This window comes from Thalassophryne amazonica, chromosome 10 (genome assembly GCF_902500255.1).
Source record: "Thalassophryne amazonica chromosome 10, fThaAma1.1, whole genome shotgun sequence".
In the NCBI taxonomy this organism is placed as follows: domain Eukaryota; kingdom Metazoa; phylum Chordata; class Actinopteri; order Batrachoidiformes; family Batrachoididae; genus Thalassophryne; species Thalassophryne amazonica.
In genome coordinates this window covers 97,955,229-97,968,688 of record NC_047112.1, presented here as the reverse complement: position 1 = coordinate 97,968,688, position 13,460 = coordinate 97,955,229, and the positions used below count along the sequence as shown (strand labels likewise).

Genomic DNA, 13,460 nt, shown 5'->3' with positions numbered 1-13,460 from the left:
CACTTTGAGTACCTGGTCATGCCGTTCGGCCTCACCAACGCCCCCGCGACGTTTCAGGCTTTGGTAAATGATGTCTTGCGGGACTTCCTGCACCGGTTCGTCTTCGTATACCTAGACGATATTCTCATCTTTTCCCCGGATCCTGAGACCCATGTCCAGCATGTACGTCAGGTCCTGCAGCGGCTGTTGGAGAACCGGCTGTTTGTGAAGGGTGAGAAGTGTGAGTTCCACCGCACTTCTTTGTCCTTCCTGGGGTTCATAATCTCCTCCAACTCCGTCGCCCCTGATCCGGCCAAGTTTGCGGTGGTGAGAGACTGGCCCCAACTGACAAGCCGCAGGAAGCTGCAACAGTTCCTCGGGTTTGCGAATTTCTACAGGAGGTTCATTAAGGGCTACAGTCAGGTAGTTAGCCCCCTGACAGCTCTAACCTCCTCCAAAGTACCATTTACCTGGTCGGATCGGTGTGAGGCCGTGTTTAGGGAGTTGAAACGCCGGTTTTCAACTACAGTTCTGGTGCAGCCCGATCCTGGCCGCCAGTTTGTGGTTGAAGTGGATGCCTCGGACTCAGGGATAGAAGCCGTGCTGTCCCAGAGTGGGGAGTCTGATCAGATACTCCATCCTTGTGCCTATTTTTCACACAGGTTGACCCTGGCAGAACGGAACTATGATGTGGGCAATCGGGAACTCCCCGCGGTGAAAGAGGCTCTTGAGGAGTGGAGACATCTGTTAGAGGGAGCCGCGGTGCCATTTACGGTTTTCACGGACCACCGGAACATGGAGTATATCAGGACCGCCAAGCGGCTGAACCCCAGGCAAGCCCGCTGGTCATTGTTCTTCGGCGTTTTGACTTCCAGATCACCTACCGCCCCAGGACCAAGAACCAAAGATCGGATGCCCTGTCCCGGGTTCACGAAGTCGAAGTCAAAACTGAGCTGTCAGATCCGCCGGAATCCATCCTGCCCGAGTCCACTATCGTGGCCACCCTCACCTGGACGTGGAGAAGACCGTCCGAGAGGCCCTGGCACGGAACCCGGACCCAGGGAACGGACCGAAGAACCACCTCTACGTCCCACCAGAGGCCAGACCTGGCGTCCTGGACTTCTGTCATGGTTCCAAACTCTCCTGCCATCCAGGGGTGAGAAGGACCGTGGCAGTGGTCCGGCAGCGCTTCTGGTGGGCGTCCATGGAAGCCGACGTCCGGGACTATGTCCAGGCCTGCACCACCTGTGCCAGGGGTAAAGCTGACCATCAACGGGCACAGCGACTCCTCCAGCCGTTACCTGTGCCCCATCACCCCTGGTACCACATCAACCTGGACTTCGTCACGGGCCTCCCGCCGTCCCGGGGCATGACTACCATCCTCACGATAGTGGACCGATTCTCCAAGGCGGCCCACTTCGTGGCCCTCCCGAAGCTCCCTACGGCCCAGGAGACAGCAGACCACGTCGTGCGTCTGCATGTGATACCCGTGGACATCGTCTTGGATCGAGGTCCCCAGTTCTCCTGTCAAGTGTGGAGGAGTTTCTGCCGAGAACTGGGGGCCACCGTGAGCCTCTCGTCCGGGTATCACCCGCAGACCAACGGACAGGCAGAACGGGCCAACCAGGAACTGGAGCAAGCCCTGCGCTCTGTGACATCCGCACACCCGACGGCCGGGTGTGAACATCTGGCCTGGATTGAGTATGCACATAACAGCCAGGTGTGCTCTGCCACCGGCCTCTCCCCTTTTGAGGTGTGTCTGGGGTACCAGCCCCCATTGTTTCCTGTGGTGGAGGGAGAGGTCGGTGTGCCCTAGGTCCAGGCCCACCTGCGGAGGTGCCGTTGGGTGTGGCGCACCGCCCGTTCTGCCTTGTTGAAGGCCCGGACGAGGGGTATGGAGGCCCATGCAGACCGCCGGTGTTCCCCGGCCCCTGCATACCAGCCTGGGCAGGAGGTGTGGCTTTCTACGAAGGACATCCCCCTCCAAGTGGACTCACCCAAACTAAAGGACAGGTACATCGGTCCATTCAAGATCCTCAAAGTCCTCAGTCCGGCTGCAGTGAAGCTCCAGCTCCCAGCTTCACTGCTTCACCCCTCTGTGCTCCCGGACCGGCGCCGCCTCCTGCCCGGATCATCGACGGGGAGCCGGCTTGGACTGTGCGTCGGCTCCTGGACGTCCGCCGGAGGGGCCGGGGTTTCCATTACTTGGTGGACTGGGAAGGTTATGGACCTGAAGAACGCTCCTGGGTGAAGAGGAGCTTCATCCTAGACCCGGCCCTCCTGGCCGATTTCTACCGGCGACGCCCGGACAAGCCTGGTCGGGCGCCAGGGAGCGCCTGTTGAGGGGGGGGGGGGGGGTCCTGTTGTGTGGGCTGCTGAAGAGGAGGTACTGCTGGCCCACTACCAAAGGGCGCCCTGCCTGAAGTGCGGGCTTCAGGCGCTGCCACCTCACAGGAACAGCCGGGGTGAAAGCTGTCACTCATCAACTATGACAGCTGTCACCAATCACCTGGTCATCACCCACACACACAAAAGCCGGACGACATCTCCACCTTGTCACCAAGATATCATCTACCTTCACGGTAAATTCTCAGCCATTGTTGTGTTGACGCACGTTACTTGTTTTCGTGTGTGTTGAACTGTTTGCAGGTGTCTTGATCGCTACTTTCAGCTGGAGGCTGGGTTCGCGGATGGTGGAGGATGGACGCACTTCACTCGTCACTCCGAACTTCAATAAGTAGGAATACAGACTCTGCATAAACTGTGTACTTGAGGTGGAGGTGTCTTTCCCACCCGACTAATACAAGAAGAACTTGCTGACTGTTTACTGGGTGTGTTTTTCACACACTCATTACTTCTGTCTTCTGCTTCCTGCCAGCAGTACCAGATCCGACAGTCGGAGACGGTGACCACCTGGGGACTCAGGACTTGGCGGCTCCAGTAGCCTTCGGGTTCGGTGGCAGTGGAAATCTTGTGGGATCCGGTTCTACTCAGGACGGATGTCTCCTATCCTCGAGCCTACCCACACGTCACTTTGTATATTTTGATTGTGAACCAAATTCTGCATTTGTCTGTATTTTGTTGTGCACATTTCACAACAGTAAAGTGTTGTATTTTTGACTCATCTATTGTCCGTTCATTTACGCCCCCTGTTGTGGGTCCGTGTCATTACACTTTCCCAACACTGTGCTTTCTATGAGGTCTCTGCCTCAACTTTATCTACAACCCCAGTTACAATGAAGTTGGGACATTGTATAAAATGTAAATAAAACAGAATACAATGATGTGCAAATCCTCTTCAACCTATATTCAATTGAATACACCACAAAGACAAGATATTTAATGTTCAAACTGATAAATTTTTGTGCAAATATTTGGTCATTTTGAAAACGGGGCAACAAAAGACTGGGAAAGTTGATGAATGCTCAAAGAACACCTAATTGGAAACAAGTCAGTATCATGATTGGGTATAAAAGGAGCATCCCCAAAAGGCTCAGCCATTCACAAACAAAGATGGGGCGAGAATCACCACTTTGTGAACAGCTGTGTGGAAAAATAGTCCAACAGTTTAAGAACAATGTTTCTCATCATTCAATTGCAAGGAATTTAGGGATTCCATCATCTACAGTCCATAATATAATCAGAAGACCATTACCTCTTAGATTTATTTAGAAGCAGGGTCCACGATTTATTCATCAACCTCTGTCAAAGCCATTTAAAGATGTCAATCGTGACTAGTGGGATTCGTGTCTGTTGTTGCGGGTAGCAAAAGAGAATTGTCTGCCATTTAATTCAGGTTTTTTTTTGTCCCTCAAAACGTGTCTTTTTCTTGGGACAGCGCATGAAGGTTTTCTGGTATGGACTGTGGAAGAACTTTTCCACCAGAGCTCACTACGGGGCACGATGCAAGAAAACGTTTCCCTCAATGCTCGCTGCATGGCTATGGGAAAAGTTCTTCTGTGTGCCAAGCAACGAGTGCTGCAAATGTGAGGATTTGTCAGGGAGAGGGCAGACATTCTCCCCTGAAAAATTTTTAAATTTATAACCCTTTGAAACACTACTGCCTGCATTTTGAGGGCCAAATTTTGTGAAGCAAAACCATAGATTTTTAAATCTTTGTTACAACCTTACTTTAAAGCCAAAAGAAATGAGGCATCAGGCCAAAACATGGAAGTGTAGAAATGTCTGGCACAATGAACCAGGGCCAGAGGTCTCTGGATCTGTTCAGTAATTCTGCCCCACAGCATATTTGTAACATAAAAATACTAGTCAATCATTCTGGGAAGGGGCTTGGTCCTTGCCATCAGACTTATAGGCATCAATACTTCATTAATTTGCTGTCAAATGTCAATATAATACTAGTATTAATATATTGCATAACTACAAACCCAATTCCAATGAAGTTGGGACGTTGTGTGAAACGTAAATTAAAAACAGAATACAATGATTTGCAAATCCTCTTCAGCCTATATTCAATTGACTACACCACAAAGACAAGATATTTAATGTTCAAACTGATAGAAGTTTTTGTTTTTGTGCAAATATCTGCTAATTTTGAAATGGATGCCTGCAACAAGTTTCAAAAAAGCTGGGACAGGGCAACAAAAAACTGGGAAAGTTGATGAATGCTCACCTGTTTGGAACATTCCACAGGTGAACAGGTTAATTGGAAACAGTGTCATGATTGGGTATAAAAGGAGTCATGATTGGGTATAAAAGGAGCATCCCCAAAAGAATCTTACTGCGTGACCTCAGGAACACTTCAGAAAACCATTGTCAGTTAACACAGTTCGTTGCTACATCTACAAGTGCAAGTTAAAACTCTACCATGCAAAAGTGAAAGCCATACATCAACAACATCCAGAAACACCGCCACCTTCTCTGAGCCCGAGCTCAGTTGAAATGGACAGACGCAAAGGGGAAAAGTGTGCTGTGGTCTGATGAGTCCACATTTCAGATTGTTTTTGGAAATCATAGACGTTGTGTCCTCTGGACGAAAGAAGACAAAAACCATCCAGATTGTTACCAGCAAAAAGTTCAAAAGCCAGCATCTGGTGATGGCAGTGCTGAAAGGTACATCCAGATTTTGGACGTCCCTGCTTATTTCAGCAAGACAATGCCAAGCCACATTCTGCACGTGTTACAACAGCGTGGCTTCGTTGTAAAAGAGTACAGGTACTAGACTAGCCTGCCTGCAGTCCAGACCTGTCACCCACTGAAAATGTGTGGCGCATTATGAAGAGCAAAATACGACAATGGAGACCCCGGACTGTTGAACAACTGAAGTCGTACATCAAGCAGGAATGGGAAAGAATTCCGCCTACAAAGCTTCAACAATTAGTGTCCTCAGTTCCCAAACACTTATTGACTGTTGTTAGAAGGAAAGGCAATGTAACACAGTGGTAAACATACCACTGTCCCAGCTTTTTTGAAACGTGTTGCAGGCATCCATTCCAAAATGAGCAAATATTTGCACAAAACCAATAAATCTTATCAGTTTGAACATTAAATATCTTGTCTTTGTGGTGTATTCAGTTGAATATAGGTTGAAGAGGACTTGCAAATCATTGCATTCTGTTTTTATTTACATTTTACACAAAGTCCCAACTTCATTGGAACTGGGGTTGAAGACAATCAGGTAACAGCTCAAAAAACAGGTTTAATAACACTAACCCAAACTGATATCGAATTGGTTTGGAATGAAATATTTGATTCTGAATCTTAAGAATCTGAATCGAATCAATTCTTGAAATTTGTGTCGATACCCAGCCCTAGTCTTTAGCTAGTCAGGGCCATGATTGGACATTTAGTCATAAATTGGAGAAACACAAAGTGGTACATCAACCCTGAGCAGGGCTCATCCTGCTCTACAGACATGAGGAAAACATTCTACACACCCCATAATGACAATGTGAAAACAGCTTTTTTTAGAATGGTCCTCAACACTCATGGACAAAGAAACACCCCACATGGCCAAAATGTCATGCTCCCTGATGCTCCCTGACAAAGCAAGTGATAGTCTGCAGCCCCCTGGTTCATATTCAAGTCCTTTTGTTTAATCCAGAAGTGATAAACCACTTGTTTCACCACATCTGTGCTTCTCCACAGGTTTAGAGGCTACATTAAATGAGCACTGCTGCATCTGCTTCATATTAAAAGTGCACCTCCCGCCCCACCCCCAGAACAACACAAAAAATAAATGCAACACAAAGTAACAGCAGCGCTCCATTTCGTATCTGTTCCAGTTTTAGTGGTCTGCAACAGCACATTGCTAATGTGTTTTTGTAGTTTAATGCATAATTTAAAAGTCAATAGCCCTAAAACATTGGCATGTGTAAAAATGAGCAGAAACACATTGCACGTTGGATTGATGTGACAGGCTGTGTCACAAACACACGCACATCTCAGGGCATATGGGATGATGCACGCATGTCTGTGTGTATATTCATGTGGTGAAACACACTTAAACTGTGCACACACAGTTGTGCACTCCGCCGGCACACAGCCACCTGTCTGTGCGTTTTCCCAATGCACTTAGCTACCTGTGCCTTACCCCTCAGACTCCTAGTTGTGTGCAGTGTCAGGATTCAAGTGTCGTGTCTTTTCCACCAGATGGCGCCTGCAGTTTTTGTTTTACACCTGGATTATCTGATTAACTGATTTCTGAGAGAACACGTGGATCTTATGAGTAACTGATTTCTGAAGACTATTTAAACCTGGGCTTTCGGTTCATGTTTGCCGGATTCTTGATTGGTACATGAACTGTCCGTGCCATGGTTGATTGTTCTCTGTGCTATCAAGCCAGTCGATACCAGATACTACTGTAGACTTCCACATCTGTTCTCTGTGCCTTGCTTAACCGTTTGCCTCACCAGCCTTCATGCATCTCCATGCTCCAGACGGAGATCAGAGGGTTTTACCTGACTGCTGCACCGTGCCCTTGAACACGTCTCTAGCTGTGCGCTAAGACGCCAAAGCGCCCTACAGCTTATACTGAGGTAACACTGGCCTGGCCATCTAATCTCCACATTAGAACAAACTGTCTTCTCCTCGTGTTCCAGAACTACCCGGTACTGCTTCCATGCGGACCTCGCCCCTGGTAGTGGCTACCAGTTCCACACTTCTTTGTGAAAACCCGTCGGCTCCCGACGTGGAGCACTCCTGGACTAAAACACAAATTAAGTTCTGCCCCCTTTGTGTGGGATCCCGCTCTCACATTCCTCAGACTGTGACTGTATTTTGGCAAAGATCTATTCAAGAACTCTGCTTAAGAACTGCCTGAACTTTGGTATCAAACAACTGAGAATGCTGCCCAGCTGTATCCAGTCCTGCTTGATTGGAGCTGCGCTTCAGCCTGCAGCGCTTGACCCTTGACCTTGGAGACCACTCATGAACTATGAACAATTGCTGAAAAGTTACAGATATTATTTTATGCATTCTTGGATCATCTGTGTTAAATCCTGTTATCAACAGTGACTGTTTGTGGTACAGCGTAACGAGTGCATTCCACTTACCCAGTATGTCTTCTTCCATAGTTCCTGGTTGTAAAGGCGAGTGTCCCACCTGGTCCTGGTCCTAGAATCCTTACTTGACACGTTCCTTCAAAACTCGCCCTGTATCCAGCAGCACCCCGATTTCCACCACTAGAAGGTTGGTCAACACTCTCTTCAGCAGACCACTTTATTTTCTGGTTTTGTATAATAAATCTCCTTTCATTTGCATTCCGTCTTGGTTATTGTTCCCTGCGTTTAAGTCTATTGCCAAGTAACGGTCCAGTCCCATCTGGACCCATAAACATTAACACACAGTGCACACAGCTGTCTGTGAGGGATGATGCATGCACATCGATACATGCTGCATGTGCATTACTGTGCGCATCAATAACAAATCAACAAATTGTGTTTTGAGTTGTCTTCCATGTGTATTACATCTGGGTGAAGAGGTGCCTTGTACCTGCATCCAGTAACTTAAGTGGCTCATTTCATTTCAGTTTGCACTCATGGCCATTAACACATGCAAAATCCTCATTTACATACTGCTGTCTGTCTGTGCGCACTATTAACTGCGCATTAATCACTCACAAAACTGTCTTGACCCAAATGAGCAAAAGTTTTCACTTTGCACACAAGTCAGCATTTCTTATCTGGGATCTTTGAGAATTAGGCCCCAAGTTTCTTTGCCCATGTGTAACGCGAGGCTGAATTTGCTTCCTTCGATGTCTCAGAGTCTCTGCTGAACACAGAACAGGTTGATCATTTCTGCTGACTCATTTTCTAAATTTAACTGTGACAAAAATAACAATTAGAAAAATAAAGTTCAGTTTATCAGTAAATAAAATGCGCAAACGAATTCTTCAGGAAGCAGCAAAGTCTGAGTCTTGTTGTTATAAATGTGGACAGCGATGAATCTCCATGGAAACAATGTGAAAAGTGCATTGTGCTGTATCTTCATGCTGCCATTATTCAACTGTCAAACATTTGGGATGACTAGACTGTAATTTCTTTATTTGTGTTGCACGACACAGGGAAAATATCTATTTTTTAAAATGCAGATGCTCAAAATTAAACAACTCTGATGGGGAGGAAACTAATAAATGAATAATCAGTATTTACATAAAAGAGAGAGAAAAAAAAAAAAAAAACATCCATCAAGAAAGTAAATGTAGCTGTTGTGTGCAGTTTTCCACCAGAATGTTTCATAATACAACTGTGGTGAAACTGAAGGATTTTTGCAAATACCCGCAGTAAAGAAAACATGACAGGAAACATCCTCCTTCTGTCGCATGGAGCTATCTGAGACTTACTGACGTAGTACTCGTTGCATAACATGGAAACATTGTTTTTTTTATAGCCACCCAGGATCAATCAGTCCGAATAAAGCCCAGTAATTAGTGGGTATGATTAAAGCAGGACCTTGTTTTTCTTCTTGCATTCTCTCTCGCTGTTGTCTGTTACAAATCTCAGATTTAGGCTCACTCTATGGTACCAGGAATCCCACTGATGGATGTAGAGAGTAAGGTCACAGCTGTAATAAGCACTGGAATGAAAGGTTTATGTAAGGCTACTGTCAAACAAGAAAAACATCAAGGATGTTGACGAGGAAAGGCTCAGAAAATGTTTTGCACTTTTCACAAACCCTCCGTAGGAGTTAGCGTCTCTTACTCATGCTGGATTGCTGTCAAATCCTTGCAAAGTCTTTTCCGTAAATGGACTATGAGATGACAAGGCTATTACTGCAGTGTGGGCCTGCTGCTTTTCATAGTCCAACTGGGTTTTTTTCTTTTGAATTTTGTTTTTTATTTGCATGTTTTAAAAATGAAACTTATCAGAGCAGCTGATTTTACATTCATTGAAACAGTGAAGAGGCAGAAGCGAGGAAGAATAACAGCCTGCGAGACAACACAAATGACAGAATTGTTGCTGCTATTCACAGTAGACCTCATTCACTGATCAACCTAAGCAGAGACAAAAGGACAAAAGCTAAGTACCCACTCATCCACAGCAGCAGCAGCAGCCAATTACAGCAGCTTGGTAATTGCATGGCTGAGAACCACTGTGATAAATAAAGTGAATTGACCAGGTGCATGAAACCCTGCAGCTCCCTATCAAAGCTTTTCTTGGTTTCCAAGTATATCACACCATCCATCATGTCGAGTCCACAATATGTGAGATGTACATACACCACAATGGGATATGGAAAAAGGAACGAGTCATAAAGGTGGTTATGCCAAAATTAACAAGAACTTACCTTGTGTCTGCACTTCAAAACAACACCATAGGCACCTAAAAAAAGAAGAAAAAAAGAAACAAAGCATGTTTAACTCTGAGACACACTGCAGCAAATTACATTATGAATATTTAAAACAGTCATGCTTTCCCAAAGCTATTTTGCCTCTCATCTAGGTCAACTTTATATGAAAGCAGACATATGAGAAAGGGGCATAAAGTGATAGCAAAATTTATAAAATTTTAAGAAATATTAACACATTACATTGGGATTGGCTGTGTGTCCATTGCTCACACTTAAATCCCCAAGTTCTGTACCAAAAAACAATCTATTTCCTGACAATTTTTCAATTTATATACAACGGGTAAAATTAGTACTGAACATGTGGCCATTTTTCTCAGTAAATATATTTTTAAAGGTTCTACCTACATCAAATTTTCACCAGATGTCGGTAACAACCCAAGTAATACCCACATACAAAGAAACCAAAACAAATAAATACAGAAATTAAGTTATTTGTAATAAAATGGAATGACACAGGGATGACACACACTGAAATTTATTTAATCATGATCTTCTTTCGGCTGATCTTGTTAGGGGTCACCACAGCAGATCAATTGTTTCCATCTCACCCTGTCCTCTGTATCTTCCTCTGTCACACCAACCACCTGCATGTTCTCTCTCAGCACATCCATAAACCTCCTCTTGGGCCTCCCTCTTCTCCTCCTGCCCGGTGGCTCCATCCTCAGCATCCTTCTCCCGATGTACCCTGGGTCCCTCCTCTGCACATGTCCACACCATCTCAACCTAATCTCTCTAGCTGTCTCCAAACCAACCCACCTGAACTGTCCCTCTGATATGTTCATTCCTTATCCTGTCCATCCTCGTCACTCCCAAAGAGAACTGCAACATCTTCAGCTCTCCCACCTCCAGTTCTGCCTCCTGTCTTTTTGTTAGTGTCACCGTCTCTAAGCCGAATAACATAGGTGGTCTCACTGACTACTGTCTTATAAACTTTCCCCTTCGGTCTTGCTGATATTCTTCGGTCATAAATCACGCTTGACACCTTTCTCCACCCTGTCTGCAGTCTCTTCTTCACCTCTATACCACACTCTCCATTACTTTGAACAGTTAAACCCAGGCATTTAAACTGATGTGCTTTCACCACCTCTACTCCTTGTAACTACATTATTCCACTGGGCTCCCTCTCATTCACACACGTACTCATTCACACACGTACTCAGTCTTGCTCCTACTGACTTTCATTCCCCTTCTCTCCAGAGTGTATCTCCACATCTCCAGGCTAGACTCAACCTGCTCTCTACTTTCACTACAGATCACAATGTCATCTACAAACATCATAATCCATGGAGACTCCTGTCTGATCTCATCTGTCAACCTGTCCATCATCATTGCAAACAAGAAAGGACTCAGAGCTGATCCTTGGTGTAATCCCACCTCCACCTTTAAACAATGTCATTCCTACTGCACATCTCACCGCTGTCACATTATCCTTATACATTTCCTGCACTACCCTCACATACTTCTCTGCTACTCCAGACTTCCTCATACAATACCACAACTCTGCTCTTGTCACTCTGTCATAAGCTTTCTCCCAATCCATAAACACACAATGCAACTCCTTCTGGCCTTCTCTGTACTTCTCCATCAATACTCTCAAAGCAACCATGCAGGTATTCATTTAACACACACACACACACACACACACACACACACACACACACACACACACACACACACACACACACACACACACACACACACAGAGTTGTGGATAGACGTTGACATACACGTACACTCATCATGGGCATGAATGTCATTGTTGCCAGCATAAAAAGGACGTGTTTCACAGTACCCATTGGGCTGAACAAGGCTCAGAACAATCAAAAAGTCCAAAAACTCAGTGAATATCTAAGAAAGAGAACTGTAGATTTACACAAGATTTACACACACACACATATATATATATATATATATATATATATATATATGGAGGTGTGTGTACATTATACCGCCATCACACATATGCCGATTGACAATCTGTAAATATTGAGGTGTGGTCTGAAGACCAACGGACGGCAGTCTGTGAGCATCTACATATTTGGTCCCATTTGCTCAGCTGTCCTGAGTGTGTTGCACATGTTCAAAACACTCTTGGCACCATCGAGATGCGACGCACATCTGACAGCAGTCTATATGCAGTTTTTGCATCATCTGATTGCAGTCTATATATTCTGACAGCATCAAAACAGCATCTGAAACAATCTGATCACAGTTGATTGAGCTCTGAGATCGATCAATCACAGCAAAGCCTGCCAACATGTTGTGCCGCGGATGTCCATCTCCACTGGCCCTCGGCGAGTGAGGACAAAGGAAATGTTGATATGTAATAACATTTATGTGACATGCATTCATCATATACAGTGGGTGTGAATAGCGTGCAATCAAACCGAAAGTACCGTGTGCCGTTGCTCCTCTCCGTGGAGTCATGCACAGTAATGCATCATAGCGCATGTCAGGCACGAAGCTGAATGGATCTCACTGCTGTAATGTACATATTATTACCTGCTAACCATTTAAACTCTGTAGGAGGCGTAACGTGGAACTGTATTGCCAGGCAAGAGCGCAGAGGATCCAAACCACAGTGAAAAGCCTCTCACCAGGCAGCTGTGTGCTACAAATAACCACGCAGAAATCAAATCCCATGTGATAATCCAACTGACATCATGATGTACAGACCTGCTTTGTGCTCCTGAAGTAAGCAAAAAAGAAAAAAGAAATTAAAGTTCGCTGGAAAGGCTGCATCTGATGCATGGTGTGACATTGCTGCAAACTTTCAGCAAAGGTGTCCAGTGGCACGCGCGCATGATCACCCTGAGCACACGCACGGGGCTGGAATTGTCACTCACCTGTGTGCGTGTGTGTGTTCATAACGGCTGCATGAGTGGGCCGCATGTGCGCGCATGCCACTGGACACCTTTGCTGAAGGTTTGCTGGCAGTAGGCCAAGCAGTCACACCATGCATCAGACGCAGCTCTGACACATATGGCGTGAGTCCGGTCCATAAATTGGTTGTACTCCAGTGTTCAGTACCGGCAGGGCCTGTGCAAAGGGAGGAACACAGTGCTCCCTCCCACTCTGGTCCTCTGTTTCTCATACTTATATATTTGGACATCGGGCAGTCTTCAGCGCCTTTATTTGGCCATCTGGCAGCAGTCTGTGTCAACTACCTGTTGTCCACATAAGCTTTGAATGCCATCGTGCAGGTGTGGATGAGGTAATCTGGATGCGTTCTGACACAGCTGACCACGCCTCTTTTCCTCCCAACTGCATCCGATTATGGTTCCTGCACATTCTTGCCATGTGTAAGGGGGGCTTTAGACTCGACAGTGTCTCATGATGCCCGTGAATCTCCTAATGAGGACCCTGATTAGTGTATTTGAGAAGATTAAAAAAACTGCTTTTCAGTAGTTTTGGCTTTAGATTCCCACCCCGCTCCTAAATGAATGAAGGTTCCCACATTACCTGACAGTTATGGTAATTCAGAAGTACTGTAATTCCATCAGTTGCAGGACTCTTCTGGTATATTCTATATTCTATAAAGAAGCATTAATCTTGGTTTGTTTATACACTGTTGACCCATGGGAAATCTGGAATGGTGCAAAAAACATAAAAATAAAATGTGTAACTATTATTTTTTAAACAACTTTATATTGAAATAAAGTACATATTCT

General features: G+C 45.6%; 1 protein-coding gene across 1 annotated transcript in view; it reads right to left on the bottom strand.

Moving 5' to 3' along the window:
• LOC117518168 (cyclin-dependent kinase-like 5) overlaps positions 1–13,460 on the bottom strand; it is a 186,677-nt gene that overhangs the window by 118,241 nt on the left and 54,976 nt on the right. The window contains 1 exon segment of the mRNA XM_034179226.1: positions 9,727–9,761. Coding sequence (XP_034035117.1) covers positions 9,727–9,761 — 35 coding nt within the window.